General features: G+C 29.3%; 1 protein-coding gene across 1 annotated transcript; it reads right to left on the bottom strand.

Moving 5' to 3' along the window:
- Positions 1-971: 971 nt before the first annotated feature.
- LOC132932386 (uncharacterized) lies at positions 972-24,215 on the bottom strand. The gene is made up of 3 exons (XM_060998745.1): positions 23,745-24,215; positions 4,466-5,158; positions 972-2,321 (listed from the first exon to the last, which is right to left on the bottom strand). The coding sequence occupies exons 1-3, from the start codon at positions 23,769-23,771 to the stop codon at positions 1,389-1,391; spliced, it is 1,653 nt and encodes a 550-aa protein (XP_060854728.1). The 5' UTR covers positions 23,772-24,215; the 3' UTR covers positions 972-1,388.
- Between the last annotated feature and the right edge of the window lie 1,895 nt (positions 24,216-26,110).

Here is a 26,110-nt window from a genome sequence, read left to right as displayed (position 1 = left end):
TTTTCATTTGTTACAAAAAAAATAACAAAAATTTAAAAAAACGGAATATTTATATTGATATTAAGCTCCATAAACATAAAACTAAGTAGTATCTTTATATGAAAACTACATTTTATATAAATATGTTAACAATAAAACAATAATTGTGTTAAAAATTTATATTTTTACATTTGTAAAAGATCATTATTACGTATAATTGATTGAATATCATAATCCACGAACTTCCCAACATAATATGATTGCAATACTTTTATAATCAAAACATTTTTTATTTTTACTAAACAATTTTTAACAAATGTCTATTGTATAATATGTCTTATACTAAAACTAATTATTCTTTTTCGTCTATACGGAAAGTAGTGAAATCATTCAGTGACGTACCTAGGCTTTTCTTACGGGAAGGGGGATATATTTTCACCCACTCTAAAATTAGAAAGTTACTTAGAAAAGTAACGTCACAGCTACAATATTTGTATTAATAGACATAGGAATAGAGCTATTTTATACTTGTAAAATATGGCATTGTAATACATAAATAAGAAATTTGTATTTATTTAAATAATATATTATAATTTATAATGCATGTTTATAATACAATGCACGGTCCGTGGGGGAGCACCTCCATCACACAGATACGGCACTGAAATCTTTCGTTATGTTTTTTATTTTCCAATAACAATATTATTTGACTGTTAATCGGTATTCGGTTTCAACGTCACGAAATGGTTTCAAAATATTATTATCACATATATGGTTAAATCGGTCACTGCAAAAATGTCGATTGCAGCCACTGAGTGGAGAGCTGCAGCTATATTCATCCGAAGTTGGTTGGGTGAAGTTGACACGCTGCCGACCACTTCACCCGACTAACTTCGATTCTTCCGAACCACTCGTGTGGCATCGCGTGGCGACCGCTCAATGTTTTCACACAGAGATAACGAAAAACAAACATAAAAAATACACTCCACACATCGTTCGAGCGGAAAAATCATTCCGCTTAGATATTTATTTTTTTAATTCAAAAACTTGAGTTTATGACGTTAACACGTTATAATTTTAATGTTTGATTATTTGACGTCAACCACAGGTTAAAATTATATCAGTGCTTGGTTAAAATTAAACATAATAATAATTAGAATAATAATAATAATATAATAATATTTCGATTAGGTCACAATGCACAAATTTATGCGCAATAATGATCGTGTAATAAAAGTCCAATATCGATAAACAACGCGTATATATATATATATAAATATTATAAATTTAAATATTCTCTCAACGCAATAAAAATTAAAAAAAAAAAACATTCAATAACTTAGTACTATAGGTATGTGCAGGTAAATAAAGTAAATAGGAAGGTAACTATATTTATAATGGCGGCCGTCTCATAGATAGGGTTCGGTCCAGTACTTGACGGCGGCCGGGTACGCAGACTTGCAGTCAAACGACGCCGACTTGGCTCGATTCCTGCTCTTCACGTCCTTGGGCTTCTGCACGTTCCTATGCGACCCGTACGCGTTCCTGTTGGGCTGCACGGTGATGATGGACTTCTGGCTGAGTCCGGTCACTTCCAGGAACGACTCGTAGTTGACCCGGCCGGCGCAGCACGCGCCGTCGTCCCCGGCAGACCGCAGAAGGACAGCGGCTGCCGCTGCGGCCGTAACCGCCGCCGCCACGGACGACGAACCGTGCCGACCGTCGCCGGGCGGATACTCGAGCCCGTCCGCTTCGGGTCGGCCACAACCGTACTCCTTGTCCAGGTCGCTGTCCTCGAACCGGAACTCTTCAAAGTTGTTCCGGGGATCCAGGTCGCTCAACGACACGGCGCAGCCACCGCCGCTACAAACGTCCGGTTCCGAGTCGGTCCTCACGTTCAGCTCGGCAGCCGTCCTCAGGTCGGCGTCCGCGATATAGCTCCCGTCGTTTCCGCCGTTGTTGACCGACAGGGTCGGTGACCTCATCCCATCTGCACTGCCGCCGTTGTGGTCTGCGCCCCGCAAGTCCGACCCAGTCGCCAAACCGGAAGTCGTGGCCGCCGTGGTGCATATGCTCTCAAACTTCCGGACCATCTGCGACACGCTCGGCGACGTTTCCGTGGACGCCGTGCTCGACGTGTCGTTCTCCGATTCGGTCGAGTCGCCGCACTGCTGCAGCAATAACGTCTCGACCGTCTTCACGATGTCCGTCTGTCCGTCTTCGTCGGGTTCGGGTATGTGAGTCGTCTTGCCGAAGTGCACGGTCTTCGGCGACGGATACTTGTCCGCCTTCTTCAGGGCAGACGTAATCACCTTGCCGTTTTGTTTCACCGAAGTTATCGCCTGCAAACCAATTCAAGACGTCAAAACGGCGCGACTATACACATAATAATATATATTTTTATAATTTTAATAATTTCCGAATTACCAAAGTTTATATCGCTTAACGATAAGAGAAGTGAATATTAAATAATATTACTATAATTTTATAATTATTAGGCCCGTTTTACATAGGCGCGTATCATACGCGACGTATCGTACGCCCGCGTTATCGGTTAAATTGCAGGTTAAATACATATGCGTCACTCCGACGATGGCGCGTATGAACTCAATCAATGTAAACTAAAAACGCGCGCGTACGATACGTCGCGTATGATACGCGTCCATGTGAAACGGGCCTAATATTATCATAAACAATATATTATTAGTCATATTACGTTTTATAATATTAATAATTGATTAATATGGTTACAGCGGAAATCGATTATAACGACATCGGCTATTACGTCACATTTATAAAGCGATTAAAATATGTCAGTTCCGAATATTTTCCTATTATTTTAATGTTAAATAATAAAGTTATAGTGTATGCTAAACGACGAAACTGATGTAATGTAACTGTATTATCGTGAGACAATAAATATAATTATTTTTATTTCGTGATCGCGAATAAGGTTTATAATTTATCAGTAACCCGATAGGTATAATTTTATCATGAAAATATTAATAATTAAAATAATACGGTTGAGATGTATCGCCACGTATTTTATTTAAATTTATTTTAGTCAGTTTGTAAATGTCAAAATGATTAAACGGAAAACATTTACAAATACATGTCTCATTATTATTGTACCTAGGCAATACATCAATTAAATAATGATCATTAATTTATTTTTTTATCATTATTATTTATGATACAGAAACATAACTTTCGATTAAAATACATTATAATGTGATGGAAAATGTATACGTTTATTTGTTTTTAGAAATAGCTACTTTCAATATGTTTTACCGCCTAAATAACAACAAATTTATTAGTCCTTTAAAAGTCGTTATAATAACTGATTTCCGCTGTAATTAATAAAAATATAGATATAGGTAAGCATAGACTCAGACTATATTATCGTACTTCAAAAACATAATTTTAATTAAATTTTTTTCTCAGATAATGCCGTTCTTTTTATTTTTTTTAATTTTACCAAGAAATAAATATCCTCGTACAATTTGAGTTAATTCACTCGTGGAATTTGAGTTAATTCACTCGTGGAATTTATACCATCGTATATTTATAAAATATCGATAAAAATTCATTAGATAATATTTACGGGTGGGTAAAATTTCACGGTAGTACAGCCCCATTTATAGATTTATCAACTCTGTTTAACTCCTTGGGCACAAATCGAATAAATATTAAGGGTACCTAAGCGCAGATCTAAGTATACTGAGCTCACACTACCCATGCAACAATTTACGATGTGAAGATTGTGTGGACGCAATAAATCTCGTAGAAATAATTGTAATATACCTAGGAAAATATATTTTTTTTCAAGTTGGGAATATTTTCAACAGTTGGTGTTTACGTTTGGGGAATAAAAGTTAGTGTCTTTAGAAATATCGATGTACCTATTACACGTCAGACCGCAGAACTGTGTATGTCAATTTAAGTACGATAGACGAATTTTATTTTCGATATGTAATGACAAAATGTAATATTATAATGTACAGCTACGCAATACGTACTATCGTCCAGAAATAAATAAAATGTAATACGAACATTAAAAAGAAACATTAATGAGATGATAATTTAAACAAATATAAAAATGTAATGTCATTTTAAATATTATCGCATAATAGTTATTAGTTTATTATGTTATTACATTGTCAAAAAAAACAAATGATACGTGAAACGTTCTATAATTGTATTATGTACAACTTACGGTTTGTTATGAGAATATGTCAAAAAATGTAATTTAAATATTAAAATTTACAATTTACGCGCCTATAGAAAAATGTTTTATACTAATCATAACGTATCATTGAACAGTATGGACGGAAATGAATACTTCCTAGCCTAGTTTAATAGTTATTTTTATTGATAAGGAATAATTAGAACCTAACAAAATAAACTTTACAAAAGAATATTACCATTATTAATAAAATGGAATATTCCTTCAAAACAATATTGATGTATATTTATATAAGTTTACCTCTTTAGAGACTTCATTATATGTGAACTCGTTTTTCGAGAAAATCGAGTTAGACACAACAAATAAGTTGTTATTGGGTGTTGGGTTTGGAAACGACGATATGTCATTGAGAGATAAGTCCGTAACAGTTTTACTGTACACGTTCTTGTTAAAGTTTATATTGTTGTTTGAATTTTTCTTAGTTCGCGTGTCAACCGGTAAGACATTTTTCCTCGGACCTTCCAATTTCGGTGGTATCACTATGAGTTTTTCTGAATTGGACGAATCTCCATCATTATTTTTTATGGGTTCAGTTAAGTGTGATTGTGAAGAGATAGATGTGATCAAGTCGGGCTTTGAAATCGAAATTTCCGTATCCTCACGCGTCTCATTCTTATGACAGTACTGCGCTAGACTCTGTCTCAATTTTGCAATTTCTATTTGTTGTTGCCTTATCACTGAGTCTCTCTCTCCTAATTGCCGTCTTATCTGCTGTTGTTCTTTTCTCAATTTAGACTCGAACACATACAGTGACCTCAAAACTTTGCCCAAATCATTAAAATTCGAGCGTTGAAATTCTTTTAGTTGATTGTTTTTTTTGTCAACTTTAAGTGACAGTTCTGCCACTAGCTGATGTCTTTTTATAATTTGACTGGTCAATGCATTTTTTGTTCTTGAAAGTTCGTTTTTTAATCTGATTATTTCATTATCAATCTGAAACAGTAAAATAAAATAATTAAATATAATTATTGCTCATACATACTACACTAAAACTTAAGTTTTGTATTAAAAATCCTTATGATTAAATACATATATTTTAAAACGTTTTGGACGAAAAAAATTACTAACTATTAACAATGAATAGGTAGTTTTATTAATGAGTTGCATGTTTATTATAAGTACATAATGTAAATGATTATTATTTTGTATTTAAGTCAATAAAATGTTTTATTTTACTTTGTATCTTTTTGTCGTTAAAGTATTATTTATCATTAATATTAATATCTGAATTGCATTCATTTATTGATAACTAGGTAACGCTGGATTTATTTATATCTTGTAATTTCAAAGAACTATGCGCGCAATAAAGCTGTTGTCAAGAAAAATCGATATAAAATTATTGTTATTTAGTAATATTGAAAAATATAAAAATACGCTAACATAAATAAATAGTTACGAAGGTTTTCGTAATGTTCAGTATTATAAAAATATTTATTTAAATATTACATATCATTATAAAATACATTATTATGGTGCGCGTACGCAGCTACTTTCATTAAAAAGTAGCAAAATATATTTGTGCAAAAGTATGCATGTACCCTACCTTATAAACTACGATTTCTCATACAGTGGTAATAGTTGTATACACAGATGAACAAATAATTGCTTTCCTAGAAAAACTTGAGAAGACAACGGATCACATTCCGCACTCGCAAATACAATATTCTTTAGAACCACGTTCTTATTAAAATAACAATCTCTATCAAACAATTATCTAACATGGGTTTTCCACTGACATTACATCTCGATTTTCACAATGACGAATTGCGCAATGTTTTCCGAATTATTTGTAGGATATGTTTATTATTTGCACTGTGACAAAAGATTCGTGAATCATTATTTATTCTGAAAATTAATTTCGATATTTTCTATGAATCATAATTTACACGTCTAAATGACAAAAAAACATTGAGAATTATCAATTATGCTCTTTTTGTGTTTATCTCCCGATGCTCTGTATGATAATGCGATTTAAGTTTCTCTATATAAAAAAAAAAGTACAATAGTGTTCAGTGGTTTTCTTTCTAAGTTTTAAAATTAATCCCTTGAGATACATACCACAACGACCAGACCAATTCCATCTTAATATAATGTTTTCGCGGGCGATTGGTTGCCATCCCCCCTTAATACAAAGCCGTTTTTCAAATAATCTAAATTTATCGAGCAAATAAAATGTATATAGATACCATTCTACAGTATAATACGTATTAAATACACACATAATAGTATGACACGCACACACGCACGTCGCACACTGCGATAGTAACCGACATATTTATTAAGCTACAATGTATCGTGGATACACACATTTCAGGAATAACACGTAAAGTAATGTAGATGTCAGTATTAAAGTAAAGTATAATATAATGCAATGTATTCGGTAGGTCCTGTACCTTGTAAATTTCATTTCAATATGATTTAACCTTAAATATAATAGCCATTCGTTGAATAAACAAACTTTAAATACAATTGTATCATAACCGAAATGATGGACCAAAGATGTGCGTTAAACCGTACTGCCAACCTATATATCGCTAAAAGCAGAGGAAGTCGCTCTGCTGTACATAGTATATTTTGAGCGTTGTTAAATTTAAATTAAATTATAGTAATCGCATACGAAAAACCATTCTATACAGAGTAGAAAAAGCCTGTATTTCTAATGATATTATATTATATTATATAGTAATTTATTTTTTTTATTAAAAAAACCTGTGTGTAATACATTGCTTGTATTACATTATTCATTATTATAATATTATAATATCATATTATATATTTTTTAATAACTTATTAGTCAATATACTAACTAATAAATAGCTTAATAATATTAGGTAATTTCAATTGTAAAATGTAGCTATGTATAAAAGTAATATATACTTCAGCAAAAACCGTACAAGTGCCAGTGATTGATATTTTTTAAATACAAAATAACTAAAATAATCTGAGAACATTTTCTTATTTATTTTATTTTATTTTTTCGTTTACATATAGGTATCTAATTTTATAAAAATTAGAACTTAACATGTCTATAAAAAAGTTTTACACAATATGTACTTTTGATATTTTTAGAACGCTGTAAGAACAACTTACAAAAAATCTTGTCATCGTTTTTCAAGTTTTTTTACATTCGACATTTTTTATTATCAATATTATAATGTTGAAATTTTCATTGTGTATAGAAAATAATAATTTAAGTTATAATGGGTTGTTTCGAAGTTTTATACGATCAGTATTTTTTGAATTACAACAAAAATCATATTACGGGAAATCGTTTTTTTACGATAAAAAATCATGGATTAAGATGTTTTTTTTAATTCAATTAAACTAATAAAAACTTATAATGAATCTTGTATTTAATTTTTAGACCTTAGATAAAACACTTGAGTTAAATTTTTAACTATAAAGTAATTTGCAAATGTTTGTTTGTTTTGATAAATTTCAGCAAACTTTTAATTTTTAAGTCTTATGAAAAATATTGTGCTTATTTTTTTTTAAATTATATTTTTTAATTTCCTATATAAATAACTAATAATAAGGATTTTTGTATTATATGTTTAAGCTTTTTGACTTTGAAAAAGCAATTGTATTATTACTATTTATAAAAAAAAAACTAAAAACTGTCAAAAATGTTGAATAGTTAGTATACATAGAAATGCAAAGAATTATTTGACATACTCTGTAAGTATGTATTCCCATAAACTAGATTTAATTTTCTGGCAGAAATCTATGTCAATATTCAATATTTGTCCGGTATAAGTTTTTCAGGTGCAAAATAAAATTATATTATTGCAAAATTAATAAATTCTTGTTTAATACAGTATCGAAAATTAAAAAACTTATAAAATTATATCATTGTTTAACGAATACATTCGTGGCTATGCTCAGAAACTATATTAACATCGTTTTAACCTTTTTAATCACATATTTTTCCGCAATATTCTGCCTACGAATAGATATAACTTCTGGGTTACGTGTAGTGCGTTGTTTATTGATGCTGGGTTTTCGAGATCGGTTCGAGCGTAAATTTAATACTACATTACAATTATTATATTGTATAGTCTGTATCAAAAACCATTTTTTTTATTTTATATATAATGTATAATTTACTGTAGTTTTATTTCTGTGAACGGTGGGACAATACAATTTTCTGATAAATTGCGTTTTCAACGAATCTCAAGCCATAATGCCCAACTGGATAACTTGCCACACCAACGTCCGTTACCGAGAATTTATCTACTTGGGATAAACGATGACGATTTTGTGCAGCGGTTCGCGTTGAAACGGCATTTCAAACTCTGTTCCACCCATCCCACCACCATCGCCAACAACTATTGCGTTTTTCAACGTTAAACGAATTCCAGAGCCGGGACGTGTCGGCTGTAGAATTTACCGGTACACAATAACTGCACTAGCAGCACGACTGTATTCGATATGAAAAAAATAAAACGATGTTGATAAACACGAATAACCCGATCCCCTTGCAAAAGACGGGCCGTTTTAACCCTTTCGATTAAAATATTTTTTTTGTTCGCGAGTAGTCATGAATATGAACTTTGTATACTTTTTAATAATTAATTTATTATGTTTACAGTTTGGCGAGTATTAAATTTTTTTTTAATTAATTTGAATAATATATCGAGGTACCTACCACTACTACTATTACTACTACAACTAAATTATGTCGGTACTGCAAAAACTCTACTTGAAATGATTTTTGAAAGTTACCTAGTTGTACGAGTAGGTCAGTTACTAAAAGGTTTAAAGAATTCCGAATGGTGGGTCAACGGAAGTGAGTAAACAAAATTTACGATAAAATATTATCAATCACTGACCGCGAAACAATAGACCGGCATCGAAATTCAATAAAGCCTTAAAGGTGGTGGAGACGAAGACGAAAACCCAATCGTATATTAAATAAAATACCGGCCCCATCGCCGTGCGTGTATCGTACAAAAGCGATAATCGTCGGTGAAAAACGGTAGGTAAAAGTTAAAAAACAAAAAAAAAAATCCAAAACTATTTTAGTCGTTCAGCGAATCGGCAGACATAATGAGATATTTTTACGTACAAATATATATATATATATTATATATATATACGACGGCGGGATGTTCGCTCAACGATTACGGGCAGATAGAAATCCATTTCCTGCGCACGTGTATACGACCAGTGTATATACGAAGTGAGTGTACATGGTATATAGAATTCGATCGCTGGAAAATAAATATTATCCACGTTATACAAAACCAACGCCATTGTTCTTGCCGTCATATTTTTGTAACCGATTGTTGTTATAGATTCGAAGAAAACGTTTCGTTGTACATCCTTTTGTTCCGCAAACTATAACGCGCGTTTTCAATAAGAAAAAAAAAATTTGTTATAAAATAATACAATATGCTTACTACCTACGCCGTTTTCCTGAAAACGCAAATATTTAAACCATTCTTGTTAATTCGATATACGAAGTGTGTAAGATTCTCTAGCTAAATTTTATAATTTTTAAACAAATTTTGCATACAATGCGTTTAAATAGCATTGTCTTACAAGTGATGGGGTAGGAGACTAAACCCCAAAAGTTTATTTTAATAATTTATTTAATTTATTTTAATTTTTGGAATTTTTGTACACACTACGCATGCTCTTCGGATAGGTTGTAGGTCTATCAAAATGTTCAAAAAAATATTACGCTTGAAAATTTATAATAAAATAAAATAGGTTGGTTCAATTAAAAAAAAAAGTTTGTATCGCCACAGAAAACTTCTTAAACAGTATAAGAATTTAAATATTTGAAAAATATAAAATATACTTAAAAATTCCAAAAATCAAAATCTAAATAAATTAATTACTAAAGAAATATGGGTGGTGAGCATGCTTGGTTTTCTATAATTACCTGGTTAAAAAAAAATATATGCAAAAAAATTTTTTGAGGATATATAGCGATGACCGCGTGATATATCTTCTAGGTTCTAAGTGACACTAAATGGCTTCCAAAAATTGTTTGTCGGTTTGGTCAAAATGAAAAATTTAGTAAACATGAGTTTTAAATTTAGTAATATTAAAAAAAAAATAATATATTTTGTAATATAGTTATTTTTATTAACTAATATATAGGTAATTTAGGTATATCTAACAATATTAGTTTATTTATTTTATTACATATATTTTTTTTTTAAATTGACAAATAATTATAAATAGAGTAATTCATAATATAATATATATATTGTTCTCGTAAATCACAACGGTAATACAACATAATTTTTACACATTATTGAGCTTTTATATTATAATTTTATACTGTTTGACATATTTTCAATCAATTAAATTTGTTTTTATCAAATTTATTTAAAACTCGTATATATACATTAACTTTTACGTACTTTTTAAATTGTAGATTAAATACACGTTTGAATTTCACATCAATGAATATACCACAGTGTTTAAAATGGATATCGATAAATTTAAAGTCATTTAGATAGGGTATTATTGGTTTAAATTATTATACCTGTATCCATTTTAGAAATCGATAAGTGCCAGGCTCAATTTATTATAGTTTACTCTTTTTTCTACTTGTTTACTGTGGGCGCAAATGCGCATTTTACAAAATATGCCCATTTCAACTTAAGATATATATATATATCAAATGACCCCATAAAAAATTCCTCAGCGCGCCACTGCTCTGAAATAAAAATAAATGTAAATGTATAGTATTTGCAAAGTTTTACCTAAATAAGCATATCAGTTTAGCACACGATCTATTCAGTTGAATTTAGCGAGTATTGCAACGCAATGTTTATAATGTACCCGTAACTGTTCGGAGGTTCTTTTAAATAAAATAATTGTAAATACTAAATACTAGCTTCATTAATTAAACTGATCTTAGAAGTTTAACTATTTAAAACGAACAATAAAAAAGATAATGAAAATGGGGAAACTCGCCACATATTAATATTATTACCCACTGTCAACTTGTACTGAAACTTTACTAAGGAAAAAATATTTACGATACAGTTTTTATATTATTTTTTATTAAGCTTCGGTAACTATAGCCATTAGCTGGGGGATATTTTTTGTTACCGTACCCTACTATGGTAGGTTTTAGGAACATGTTTTCTCGTTTGTGGGACATGCCGTTGCCGCTAAGAATCCGGGTGATCACCTATCCGAGGTGCTAGCACACGACTGCAGCCAAACAGTAGGCATGCACACCACGTTTAGGATACAGTTTGTATTCCGACTGAAGTTCATTAATATGTATAACGCGCTAAAATTGGTATTTTGTAGTGCCTATCGATCAAACTTTTCCGGGCACATTGCACATTATAGTTTTTATAGTTTATAATAAACGCTAATACCGTAAAAATATATTAACATTTTTGATAGCGTATTAGCAATGTAATAACGATACATTTGCCAAATTATTGGGAATTATTTCCTAATGACTCAATTGTTTGCTGCCTGCTAAAACGATATCGATTTGAACGAAACTACAACATGTATAGGTATACAAGTTATGCTCTCACGCGCGCATGCGATTATATTTCTCGATTACTACAACGACGCGTATTTTTACCGATTTTAGCTGGAAATGAAAACGAGTGAGAATAAAATTATTAAAACAGTATCAAAAAAAAATAAAAAAAAAATAGGTACGTACTTACGTGTACTTAAATACGGATGCGTGTCGGAATAACAAGGTTCCGAAATTACACTATTGCCGTGTATCGGTGTATTGGTCTACGAGTAATTTTTACAAAACCCGCAATGACGATGCATTACATATTATTATTTTATATACGTTTGTGTACATTGTTAAATCGAATTATTTAGAATTTCATTCAATGATTCGGATCACCGATTTTTCTTTTTAAATATATAACAAGCTTGTTTTAATAATATACCACGAAGAATAAAATACGCAATAATAGGTATATAGCGAATTTCCCACGCGAGAAAACATTTACGCACTGCATCATTATAATAATATGCCGCGCGTACACGTGATGCCTATAACAGTACGTCATAGATACAAAATATATCGAATTACGCGTGTACTGAAATTTGTACACCCGATGCATTATAATGTCATATATTATTCAGGCACTTACACGTATATATTATAAACACAGTACCTATATATACACAAGGTAATTTTGTTGGTAAACAACAATTTTCTTGACAAGTACGTATATTAACGTTTTCGGAAATATTCCGTATAAATAATTTGAATACATTACTACAAAACGGAATTTTTGAAACTTATAGTTTCTACTATTTTTTATCATTATAATTGTTTGATTCTTTTACGTTTTTGAATGACAGCGTATATTTTTAATTTCATATTTCAAAGCAGAATATTTTTCTGGGAATCTCAATAAATAAAAAAGTATTATTATAATTGAAAGACGATAACAATAAAAAATAACTCTTTTCAAAAAATATGTTCTGTACACCTTTACACAGACAAATTCAACTTTTAAAATCGTAAAGAACTTGCACTTTTTGCCGTGGATATTTCGTAGTCAAATTGTCCGTATCATCACTAAGGACAACGGACACAAAAAAACTGATTAGATAATACAATTATCACACTCGGATGAGTAGCATCTTCGAGAAATCACACAACCACGTCATCTCAATTCTACGTCTTCGTAGAAAATCAAAAAAAAAAAAATTAACACTCGTAGTGTTTTATAGTTGAAATACAGCAAACGTCAAATAACGGTATTACAAACTACACGATGACGGCATTATCATAATACAGCTAATATAGATAGGAAACCACTAATCAGTGCCGGTGTCACAGGATTGTATTACCCTCTATAATGCTATTATACTGTTGTACACCGTCCTATTGTTATCACAATATTAACAACGGTGTATAATTATTTTTATTATATGAGTTGATTGTAAGCTGCAGGATGTGTCGATGACGATAGGTACCTTCTAGAACGCGTAAACATCCTTTTAACAAGTCGAGGATGACACGCGAAAACGATACTGTTTGGTGCGGGAGATGCTCATCGTATTTCACGTGCTCGTACGTTGGACCGGCCGTTTTCGATAGATGGGGAATTTCACGAAGAGTCCATTATAGTATAATGTTTTAACAATGCGTACCAAGTAATATCTCATTATTTTCATATCTAACAATGAATTAATTCTAAGAACCATATCTTCAAATATTTAGATTTCTATATCATTTAAGGTATCCTGTGGAGATTTATAAAATTATTATTGTTTCTGAAATATTAAAATTATTTATATACTAAGGATAATAATCCTTAAATATGGTTAAATAAAATAGATTTAATAATTAATTTAATATTTATTTTATATTATAAGTCAAATGTTAAATGTTCATAAATTATGAAATATTGATAGATAAAATATTAATTACTATTATTATATCAAATCGCCATAACATAATAGTCACCATTTCATCTAAACCTATTTATGGTGGGCTTATTCTTTGTACACAAGTCAAATAACTCGAAACTATTCAAAAAAATAACTACTCGTTCGAATTTTTACTTTAGATATACATCAACATTTTCTTAACAATAAATTACAGTAAGAAAAAATGGATATTATAAAAAAAGTTGGTCACTGCGAGATACTCTTTAAATATGGTATATAAATCTAAATAATTGAAAAAATGGCTATTGAGTAAATTACAATATTAAAAAAGCTCCATTGTTAATGGAAAAAATAGGGTTGATCATACTTAGTGAATTATCCTGTATATGAAATTACATTCAAAACGCCATTATAAATACCTGCGCCGTGTCGTTCTCTACCACGAATGATATTTACTGTATGTACACGTCTTGAGTGAGTGGTCACGTCGTTGTGGATGATTTGATATATCAAAGATATATTTGGCATATATAGTCAGAATGTAAGTTCAACGCATTCAAACAAATATAAAAAAAATCACCGATGTTTGTTAATAAATAAAATCGAAATCCGATAGAGTTATTCGTAGAATGTTTGTATGATATAAACGAATTTATTACAAATGTGATTTAGAGATTAGGTCAGTATATATGTAATTGGATTTGACAATATTTGTGTCAGTATAACATTTCCTATTAGAATATTAATTGAAACAAGAAAATTAATTTATAGTTGTTTATCGAACAGATTATAAATAGTTTATTTTAATTTTCAAATAAAATGACATGCCGTAAATTCAAAATTTTTATTTTTTATTTTGTAGTAAGAGTTAGTAATATTTATTATAAAGTATAAAACTTTTTTGAAATACAACTAAACAGTTTCAAAGAGATATTATAAAAAAAGACATTGATTCAAATAAATTGATGGTCGAATCAATACTTGTTAGATTTCGGCTTATTAGATAAAACAATAAATATCTTAGTTATATATGGTCCTCAATTCATTAGAAATTATACAACGGTATGTTATTTATCGATTAACTATAATACATGTCAATTAAATACAGGTGAAAATAGTAGAAACTATTTGTTAAAAATAATATTTTATTCAAAGTGATTTACAAAGTATGCTTACCACCATATTTTTCTTTGATAACATTTATTTAAATTGATTTTCAAAATTGTTAAGTATAATAGCCAATATGTACTTAAATACCATACATTCAAATGACAAATTCTTAGAATTTCTTTTATACTATTAAAAAAAAAATGCGTCTTGTTTTGATACTCATACCTATTTTTGTTAAATAAGAAACACCCTTTTTACTATACATTTTTAAATGCATATTTTTAAAAAATGATGATTCATCTAAATCTATATTCAAAAGAGTTGTTTCCAAGTTATTAAAATTTAATAAGAAAAGATAATATTTGCATTAACAAAAACTATAAATTATTAGTGAAATTTTAATCTAGTATTTATACTCGAACCGTTTAAACAAATTATAAAATCTTTAATACATTAATTCAAAATATAAATGTATTTAATTTTCCAAAAATTATAGCCGTTATCAAATCATTAAATCGCTATAAATATATATTGTAAACCTATTATTATCGTAGATAATTATTATAAGTATATTTAATGAAGATTAATAACTAATAAATTACTCATTCATATTTCGATTTATGCTCATTGCTCATCAATATTTAAAATGAATCATCTGCTTAAAAATGTATAGTAAAATAGATAGGCACACGAGTATCGCTGTATTGCATTTTAGGTATCGAGGGGTAATGTGTTAAATTTTAATTCAATGATGTATCATTAATCATTATATACGAAATACGATTTTGAGCGTATATCAGTAGGTAAGTAAAAATGTTTTTTGATATTTCTATTAAAATAATTTATTTTACTGTTAGAATTACGATGACTTGATTTGATTTTTGTGGAAAACATTGCATTTATTATATTATTGTTACGAACTTTTGATCATAATAACCCTTTACTCTAAAATAGTGTAAACAGGCTCATTGTATAAATAGATTATGCCTTAAAATTAATCTACATTATATTTTGAAAATATAATTCTATATATGTAGTAAAATGCATGATAAATGTAACAGTTTTAAGTTCCCACGAATAATGTTTATGAATCATAACACAATAATTAACATTGTTATTCATTATCAAAATACAAGTAGGTAATTTCGTTTAAAATTCAAATTAAAATAAATATAAAAATAATTGAGATAAATATTTTTAAGTAAATTTGAGTAAATATTTTAGTTTCAGCATGAACTACTTAATTGTATTTCATTTTTAAATTACAGTTTAGGTAATAATTGTGTCAAAAAATTTTAATACTTTTATATAGGTATATGAATAACTAATGTGCGATTTTTTTATTAAATTTTTAAATTTCAATAAATACCTGAAAAAAGAGTCAAAATATTTTGTAAATGTTATAATTTATTGAAAATTTTCATTTTTCCTTAATTTTGTAATGTTTTTATCGATTATTTGCATAAGTTCTTACCTATTATGTTTTAATTTTTCCTTCTATAAAGTATAATTTAGTTCCAATTTTCTGTTAGAGGGTGCTTAAAGTTAAAAATTGAATTATTCTCTAGAATACTTATCGTATAAATATATAATATATTTATACACAAAAAAATACACATCATTGTAAAATAAATACATTTATCACGCCATTCGAATCTAAAATATAGTTTTTATTTAAAAAAAATAAGTTTTTTATCTTCACATAACACTAATAAATTAAAAGGTATAAAAAAACCTAAATACTTGAATACATAGTTCAAGTATATTTAAAAAATTCAATATTTTAAATTTAAATAAAATAGGCATGAATACATAATATTAAAGAAAGCAATTGAGAAATTGTATGTCTTCACTTAAATCACTTTAATATAATATATAATATATTAAAAATAAGAAAATAATATAAAATATGAGATCAATAAATCTATTTTGATTTATTCAATAATATATTATGATAAATATTTTTATGTCAAAATTATTATTAACATTTATAGAACGCAAAAAAATTAATTTAACAATGTTTAAATAACTATTAAAATATGTTTTTCGTCAAAAATTAATAAACTTATTATAATACCAAACTATATGCTAATATGCTATTGATATTAAATATTTATTTTTATAAGTTTCATCGTCTCATTTAACAACAGCATTTAATGCGTTCAATTTTTTATAATTTCACCTTATTTTGGTCGAGATACTCCAACTGTTTGTTATTCAATTTTAGCCTCCTGCAGACCTTGTTCTTGTTTTAACATATTACTTCTAATCGAAACTTTTATAATAAAGGTTAACATTCTGAATTATTATTTACACCGAATAATTTGTCATTGAATATTTTTGCGGAAATATTTTGTCGTGAAACCAATAATTTCCTTCAATATTTTTTTTTTATTATATTAACGTAACTATATTAATAATGTCTTATTGTCTGGCAATATCTTACCAAAATAATAAATAAAATAATATAGATTTAATAAAGTTTTATAAATAAAACTTAAAAATATAAAAACTCCGTGGGTCAACATGACGTACTGTTATTTAAAAACAAATAGTTTTTATAACTATTGCATTAGCCATTTAGACATAAGAACATTGTTTTACGTATTTAGTTAGGTTAGATTATGTCGTTAATATTTTATTTAAATATTCTACATAACATATTATATTATTCTAAAATTAAATTACAATAGTTTATTTTTTATTTAAAATTCTAAGTATAATACTATAATAATATGCATATAAGTATAAACGACTTGCTGTTAGAATTAATATAACACTGTACCATAATTTAGAATTATATTATATTCATATTTTTCGACATTAAATCATTTTAAAATGTTAAATATTATTTTACATTTGAAAGAGAACGTTCAACGTTCTTGCATATTTTTTTTATCATATATTTCGCAAATATTTGTTTAAGTTGAATATTCATAACACTCAGCATTATGTTAATTACTATTTTTATTTTTTTTTTTTTTGACAAAACATTAATTGTCCTTAGGTACGTATATTTTGTCACAATACAATAAAATAATTTACGTTAATTATGATATAGTCAACAATTCATAATGAACCACGATTTGTGTATTAATTATTTTGTCTACTTATTTTGAGGAAAAGCTAAATTATTGTTTTATTACTACCACTATTTTAGTACCTATCATTTTTTCGCAAATTATTAATTAATAGTTTGAACGTAACAAATAAAACTAAACAGCTGCAAAGAAACAAACGATTGCATAAAAAATTAAAAACAATAGGTACTCATTTGACAAAATTGCAAAAATAAATTTACGATGAGCCATATACAACACCTGATAGATCATAATGTATATTCATTTATAAATATATATTATAATATGTACAATCGTTAGATCTTCTAGATAATCTATTTAAGACGAATAAGACATACAATTATTGTTTAAAGCTCCTACTAAATGTACTGGTGCCCTGAAATTAAAATTCCATACACCAATCGTTTTGTATACCCGGTATATATAAGTTCTAAAACATAAATTAGAAAAATAGCATTAAGACTCGACAACTAAATAGATTAATTTCGGTTTCGGTGTTTCTAGTCTGTGGCAACAAATCGTCACAGGAAAATTATCGAAATTTGTAAAAGTGGTCGCGAGTCTACTGAGTTTACATTTTAGCATGTCACTAGACTGACGGAACAACCTGTCACACACGAATTTAATTTCATAGTTATTTAGTACGAGTACGAATGCCGTAGAATAATATATTAGTTATAGATGTCTATATGTACTGGTGAATGTAAACATAATTAGTTTACCCAATTGTGTTTTAAATATAGTGAAATATTGTTCGTGATTAGTGTCTATAGGTACTCGAATAAATTTTAGTAGCATCGAAACCGTTGTAACTCATTCGCTATTCGTTTGGTAGTTTGTACAGGACGTACGTTACAATAGTATCCCGCGAGTAGAACGTTAAAAGAAAATAACTAGACTGTACATAAAATATCACTCATTGTCACGCGTTTTTTCATAACCGATTTCCACACACTGCACTATCAGTGTCTTCACCATTGTGCAATATATAATATATAATAATTTCACCATAAAACAGTAATGTCTCCCGTTGTCGTTAAATTTTAATTTTAATGTTACAAATAAAATTAGGCGATAATATGAGCCATCATAAAATTATATTAATTTAAAAACAAAAACAGCTAGGAAAACAATTAAATGGATTTTTTAAGAGTCAACAGCGATAAGACAAAAATAAGACAAAAATCCTCACGTTTGATTTCAAGGTTACCAAACGTTGTAATCTTATGTAATTATTATATACTAATTTATATTTGTTTGTATTAATTGTAATGATATTTTTAAAAACAATTCATATTTTCTGAAAATGAATGAAAAACCTTATCCTAGATAATAGATAACATTAACAAAGCAAAAGTGAGTTAAATAATAATAAAAAAAATATAATAATTTCATCATAAAAATACCATAAAACATCATTATTGTAGTCACATTTTAACGTATCAGCTAATATATGGGTGAATATTTTATAGTATAGGTAGTTAAATAATATATAGAATTTGTGTATTTTAATAACGAGTGTGAGGTGCCAATATAAATTAATACAGAACAATGTTATAAAGTATAAACATTTCGATTTACACTGTTAAATTAATAATAAACAATTTCAATTTTATTTTATTAAGGTCAAAACAAAATGTCAAATAGTTAATAACTTACGCCATTTTTTTAAAACTGTCAATAAATCCAACTAGTAACTACAATTTCCTAGAAAAGTCAGTATAACAAAGCTTATACTCCAGCACAGCATTGACATACTGGTAATGCAATAACGGTAATAATATTCAAATTAATATTGATTATACAATTCGAAATCCTTTTAATACTTCAATAATAATTGATACATCAATATTATAAAATTGTCAAATATACAAGATATAATAACCATAAAGCATAATATTAATAACACAATCGTTTAATTTAATTACAATGAACAATTCCTGATAAATTGAGGTGTATATATAGTATCAAAACAGCGTAACACCGAAAAAATTATATTAAATTTGACTGTATTAAATGCTTTAGAATAATTTGATTTTACAGAACCAGATTGGCCCGACCTTAATAATAAATGATCAGCTAAATGATAAAATTTAATTTTTTTTGCATTGATAAATTAATAACTTATTTCAAAACTAAGGTAGTATAATAACTCAATGACATTGTATAATGCTTTATTGGCCGTTATGAATTAATTATGAAGTTACTATGTTTTAAAATAACTAAACCAATATAAGTAAAAAAAAAAACTAACTAAAATTAAAAATATATATATTATATAATATTCAAATGATATTGTAGCGGAATACTATTATTTCTTAACAATAATTATTAATAATAGCTATTATTGGCTTTAACTAAAAAAATGTATTGATTGTAAGATAAGCTCACAATACTTACTACTTAGTTCTGGCACCTCAATTAATGATAAAATTGCAAAGTTTTAAAATAAGTATTGAACATTTAGTTTTTGTTATTTCCTTATTATATACCTAGTACCTACACATTTTTTTTTTTTTTTAGTTATAACAAAATCAAATAAACTTTTTATTTATTAAATTTAAAATCTAAAATACCAATACATATACATCTATATAGGTTATAACTTAAGTAACAGCTGACAATAATTGCAGTTTGTTTATAATTTATGAATAATTTCGATTCGTGGTAGTCTTTCTGAACAATGCAATCTGATTAAAATATAATATACACTTGTAAGTGTAGTACCTACTCATTCATTAGTTATTGAGTAATTAACTAGACAGGAGGTGTATTATTATTTATCATGTATTCGATATCTCTATAACGATTTCGAAACTATGAGCAATAAGTACTTACTGCAAATTTGCATACATAAAAGTATACTATTCAATGATTTACCCATAATTAATGATATTATAATCATTATGTATCTATTAGATATATCCATATGTTTTTACTATCTATATTCTATAGTGGATATTTATTTTTCTTGCTAATAGATACAGTCAAGTTGAAATTAGTCATCTTTTAAAGTTAAATGGGTAAAGTTTTGCAAACAAACATTCAATCATTTAAATAAAACGATTCAATTTATGCAGCAAACAAATACTTATAGATTTACGTCATAAAGCTGATCACGGTTAAAATTAAATTAGTTTTATTAAAAAAATATACATTTTTTGACGTTTTTGAATATCAATTTGTATTTACAATAGAGCAAAGAAAAATATTCACGAAACCCACAAGGGAAATTTATTATATAAGCGATTAAGATCCATAAAATTAAAACATTAAAAATAAATAAAAATTGTAAAAAGTAATTGGTACACGTAACGAAATTCGTAACCACGTGCTTAACATAAATAATTACGAATGATGCCAAAATCAGTTTCTAAATACAATTATACATTCAGATAGTCTTCATTGGAATTTACAAATTATATAATATATATATCACATAAAGTATAAACGATAGTATAGAACTAAATTAAATCAAGTAGTTAACCGTTTTTGGGTGAATTATATTAAAGATGTCTGGTATATAGTGTAATATATACGTAGTTTAATTTGTAGGCACAGACTATATTACTGGCATAAACTTAACTAGGGCCATAATGTATATTATGTCTAGCTTAAACTCAGGTAGATGGAAGTTTAAAGGCTTACCGAGTAATTGGCTTACAATTGCAGTGCACCAATATTATCAGCAGCCATAGCTATATATATTATTATAAAGAACCTCGTTTTGTAAATAATACATTTAACTGGAACAATTTGTAAATAATTCTAAAATTTATTAAGGACAATTTCAAATCGAATTATTTATGTACATGTTTGTACAGCAACGACGGCGCATATTACTACGTACAAGGCACAACGCACGTAAACTCTGAAGTATAAAACATTAATAGTTAATACGTATAATATAACATAAACCGATATAAACATAGGTACAACACACGTTTTATTGTTGCATTTAAGCTCGTCGTGAAATACCTGTATAACGCTGCAATATACGTGTCCTGTAAGTTTTATAATACGACTATAACAGCATTAGGTTAGGTTAGGTATTGTTCATTAATACTACAGAGACTTTAAATACTTTACAATTAACTTACTATTTAATAATACAATGGTCCTGGTCAACAATAAAAAAATCCCAACCTAATTCAGTTTACATCCGGTTGAAATTCACCATTTATAAAACGTTAAATGAATATAAAACTGCATACAAATAATATGTAAAAAAAAAAAAAAAGAGTATACACGACTAAATTGTATTTAAATCAAAAGCATTTTATCGGTTTAAAAAAAATTAGTGCGAATGAATGCAAGCAAGTTTAGTAATAATATAGTCGAGACCAAGTGTATATTTTATTCATTTCGACGTAAATAAAATATCTAATAAAGATTTCAATCGATTTTTATTACATTTTTTCAATACAATATAGATAGCTGTATGAAGTATAATAATATTATAGAGTATGGTAATCCAACTCGACTTTTCGTGCCGTAAAATGTGCATAAAATGTACGTACGACGATCCGCATTAGATTAAAACGTATAGATTCTTATAATTAAATGTCAACAATTCGATTTGTTGTCACTAGACTGGTTATTATATTGTGACATCGCGTTAAAACGAAACGTTACAAACAAATTCGTTAGTGACGTTTTAGCGGAACGCGGCCCGAACTATTAAAATGCTTACTATATAGTAAAATAAAGTAGGTATGCGTTTAATATAAAGTGCTAATAACTATTATTCTCGTCGTCGCGTGAGATTTTCGTGAGATTAAGAGTAGATACCTGCCTACACAATGAAATATATTATTACTATTATTAAAGTTCCGACGCGGAATAAGAAGAGTAGAAATTACATTGGGCGCACATGACCCTAATAAATTCGATCGGTGCTCACTTTCTTCTAAACACCTGCCGCAGTCATTGCTCTCGGAGCGCGGCGGAGAGTTTAAATCGCCTTATCAAATTCGTCGATTAGGCCGTTATCTCGGGGTGTTCGAAAATCGGAAAATTGCTGAATTTCCTTGGTTTATAGATTTTTAAAAACCGAACGATCAAAACATAATATTGCATTTAATACACCCGAGAGAAACTACACACAATTTCGGGTCCGATAGCGTAGGTACAATAACACGGACGTGTGCGGGTGGACGGTCGGGCCGGGCAAAAGAGAATCGCGTAAAACCTGTACCGCCGTTTCCTCCGGCGGCGGCGGCGGCGGTCTGGAATGCGCATGTATATATAATAATATATAATACGTGATATGAAACCGAACAGCATACCAGGGAATAACCGTCGTCGTATCCCAAACTCGACGAACAAACCGGAATCGACCTGAACGATAATAATATTCGAATCGGCCGACGTCGTAACGTTCAATCGCGTTATCACACCCGTCGGAAAAATATTAATGATATTGTATTACCGTTTCCGTTTGTCGTCTGGTCGGCGCGAGAAGAAATGCCCGCACGTCCGTGATATTAAATTGTGTATACTATTACAATATTGATTGTTCGAATTGTTACGATACGAACGTATCGATTTTTCTTCTTCGATATTCCGACAACGCGCTGATAACACTGCAATATAATGTAATTTTAAAAACATAACGAACTGCACGCCAATAATAAGACTACTGCGATTGGCATACGAGGCCCTGGGAAACGTGTGTTTTTTCGCGCACCTCCCCGTATGACGTTTTGACTACCTATTGACGAGTAGGTACTGGATTTGTTATCACTATAAAACTATATTATTATTATTATATTGTACGTGTATCGTCGTTATCCTAGGTGCGTCGTCACGACGTACCTACACGGACTGTACAACAGGTGGAACAGGTATACAACACGCGTTATCAGTCGTGGGGTCGCGGGTCGTCTGCAGTGGAATGCGACGTCGCGTCCGGGCGCGTTTTATCGTTCGTAAACGTAGGCATGATGAGTAATCCTTAAATCGTCCTTTACCTGACTTATGTCGGAGGCCGTGTCCATGTTTCGTCCGGACGCTCGCTGGCAACACCATGAGTCATGACAACGTCTGCTGGGCGAATAACGATTGTTACGTACTGTTGCCGACGTAACGCGACTAAACGGACCTCGGATTCGTCGAGAAAATTGGATTGAATAAAAACGGACCAGCCGGCGGATACCTTACGTACGATATTGTTATTGTATTATTTTAACATCGAAGCCGGTCGCACTCGGTGCCCATGACGATAATATACTGGCCATACTACGATATCATACGCGCGCGAACCCGTACCGCGAGAATAAAGAAACGACGGACAGCGTCGTGTCGTGTTTTCGAACGCACTCGGCCGGTTGGTAGCGAGTAGTGCCGACCGTACTACTACTACAGCGACTGCGATGCACACACTCACACACTCTCGGCCATAACCAGTCCATCTCGGCCGTTTACACTCACACACGACGCCGGTCGGTATGTATACACGCGGGCGGTACGGTAGTGATATTCAGGCCATACCCACTCCACAATACACACGATATTATATTATATTATTATCATATATACACATGTGTGTGTGTGTGTGTGCGCACGCGCGCGCGCTCGAGTGTATGTGTGTGTGTGTGTGTACACTAGTAAATATAATAATAATAATAATAATATATGTATATTCCGCTTAACCCAAATATAATAATTTTATACGCGCGTATTCGACCGCCGAAAATTTTGGAGCATTCCTCGACGGTATTCCCCTTTCGGATTCCGTGTACCTATATCGTGCACAATATAATATTTATATTAGTTGCCTGCGATATCATGATGTCAATTTAGATAATTTGACTTACTATATAGTCGCTATGTATTTGTACCGTCAGTGTGACAGTGTGTGTGCATGTGTGTATGAGATATGGGTAACGGCCTTGATTCTTTTTTTCAGCTCGAAGACTTGGCCGCAGAATCGATAATTTCATGTGACGGTTTGCCGGTAACACACATTGAAATATATACATACTGTACATAGGTATACAGTAGGTAGGTACTTGAATTGTACGATAATATTTCATATTAACGTATACGTGTATTCCCTGTGATGTAGTTGATCATTGTTATACGGATGGCTGTTAAAAAACGGAAAATAAAAATCACTAGACTGCAGGTAGACTAGTATAATCGGCTGGAAAAAACTCATACTATACCAAAGTTTTTACCTAAGAATATGATTTGAGTAAATTTCAGTACGACTTGTGAACGATTTCGTCCTCATACTTTTACATGCTATACAGACAGACGTCCTTAGTGAACCTACCTAACATATGCTTTTGTTTTAATAAAAGTATAAAGTGTATAAATAATACTTTAAAATTAGTAGACCACATAAAACCCAATACTATAGGGGCCCCGTATATCAAGTATACCTATCTAGTCAAATACTCAAATATATTTACATAAACTAACGGTTTAATCCATGTACACACTTATTTCATTTAAAAAACACCTGCCAAATATTTTACAATTCCGGTATATTTTATAAGAATTAATATTTATTTTGTTTTTTAAGAACTTATAATATCATTAATATCATAGTACCAACTTATAAATTCCAGATAATTTTATGAGTACCTATAATACATATAAATAAAATTATTTTATTTTAAAATTGCCTTAATTATTGTACTCGTCATGTAGATTCTGAAAGGAGTAACATTAATTTTACAATAATATTTGTGTAAATGTTTTGCGTTTATGACATCGCCATTACTTTATTTTCAACTTTAAGGGTAATTCTTGGTTTTAGACTTTTCAATGCAGATATATCTATAGTCTCATTTTTAATTTTAAAACTAGTATTTAGTAAGTTTGTAAAATAAGATTTCTCAAAATGTGTTCTACTTAAAAAAATATATAGAGTAAAGCTGCGATAATTATTTATTAGTGTTGGAAGTTTGACTTTTTCAGTCTGAATTATAAATTTCAACGGAAAATAACTGATTCCTCTTCATTTTTCAAACAATTTTATGATATTTATAATTCAAAATATATTAATTAAATCTTGAAACATTCCATTATTGCTTAAACATAAACATTTTCAATACACCATTAAATTTTCAAAATGTTTAGCTATTAATAACAATATTACATTTTCAAATAGGTATTTTCCAATTTTTTTCTCGATTAAAAATCTTGAAATCGTAATACAAGTATATAAGATTCCGTATAGTACGTAATTCTTATAATAATTATTTAAAAATGTCAAAAATGCATAACACACTTTTTATAAAGGCGCGCACTTATTTATTCAATGGTGAAAAAAGTTCGTAACAGCGAAGTGACACCCACATTTCTTTTTAATATAACTATATTTTTT

Source organism: Rhopalosiphum padi, chromosome 1 (genome assembly GCF_020882245.1).
Source record: "Rhopalosiphum padi isolate XX-2018 chromosome 1, ASM2088224v1, whole genome shotgun sequence".
Lineage (NCBI taxonomy): Eukaryota > Metazoa > Arthropoda > Insecta > Hemiptera > Aphididae > Rhopalosiphum > Rhopalosiphum padi.
Note: the sequence above shows the minus strand (reverse complement) of the source record. Positions and strands in the feature narration are given on the sequence as shown.

Coding starts and splice junctions, on each gene's coding strand:
- LOC132932386 (XM_060998745.1), bottom strand. CDS start 23,771: ATGGACACGGCCTCCGACATAAGTCAG. Junction 5,159..23,744: donor CGGCCTCCGACATAAGTCAG/GTAAAGGACGAT, acceptor TTACTGTTTCAG/ATTGATAATGAAATAATCAG. Junction 2,322..4,465: donor ATAATGAAGTCTCTAAAGAG/GTAAACTTATAT, acceptor ATTGGTTTGCAG/GCGATAACTTCGGTGAAACA.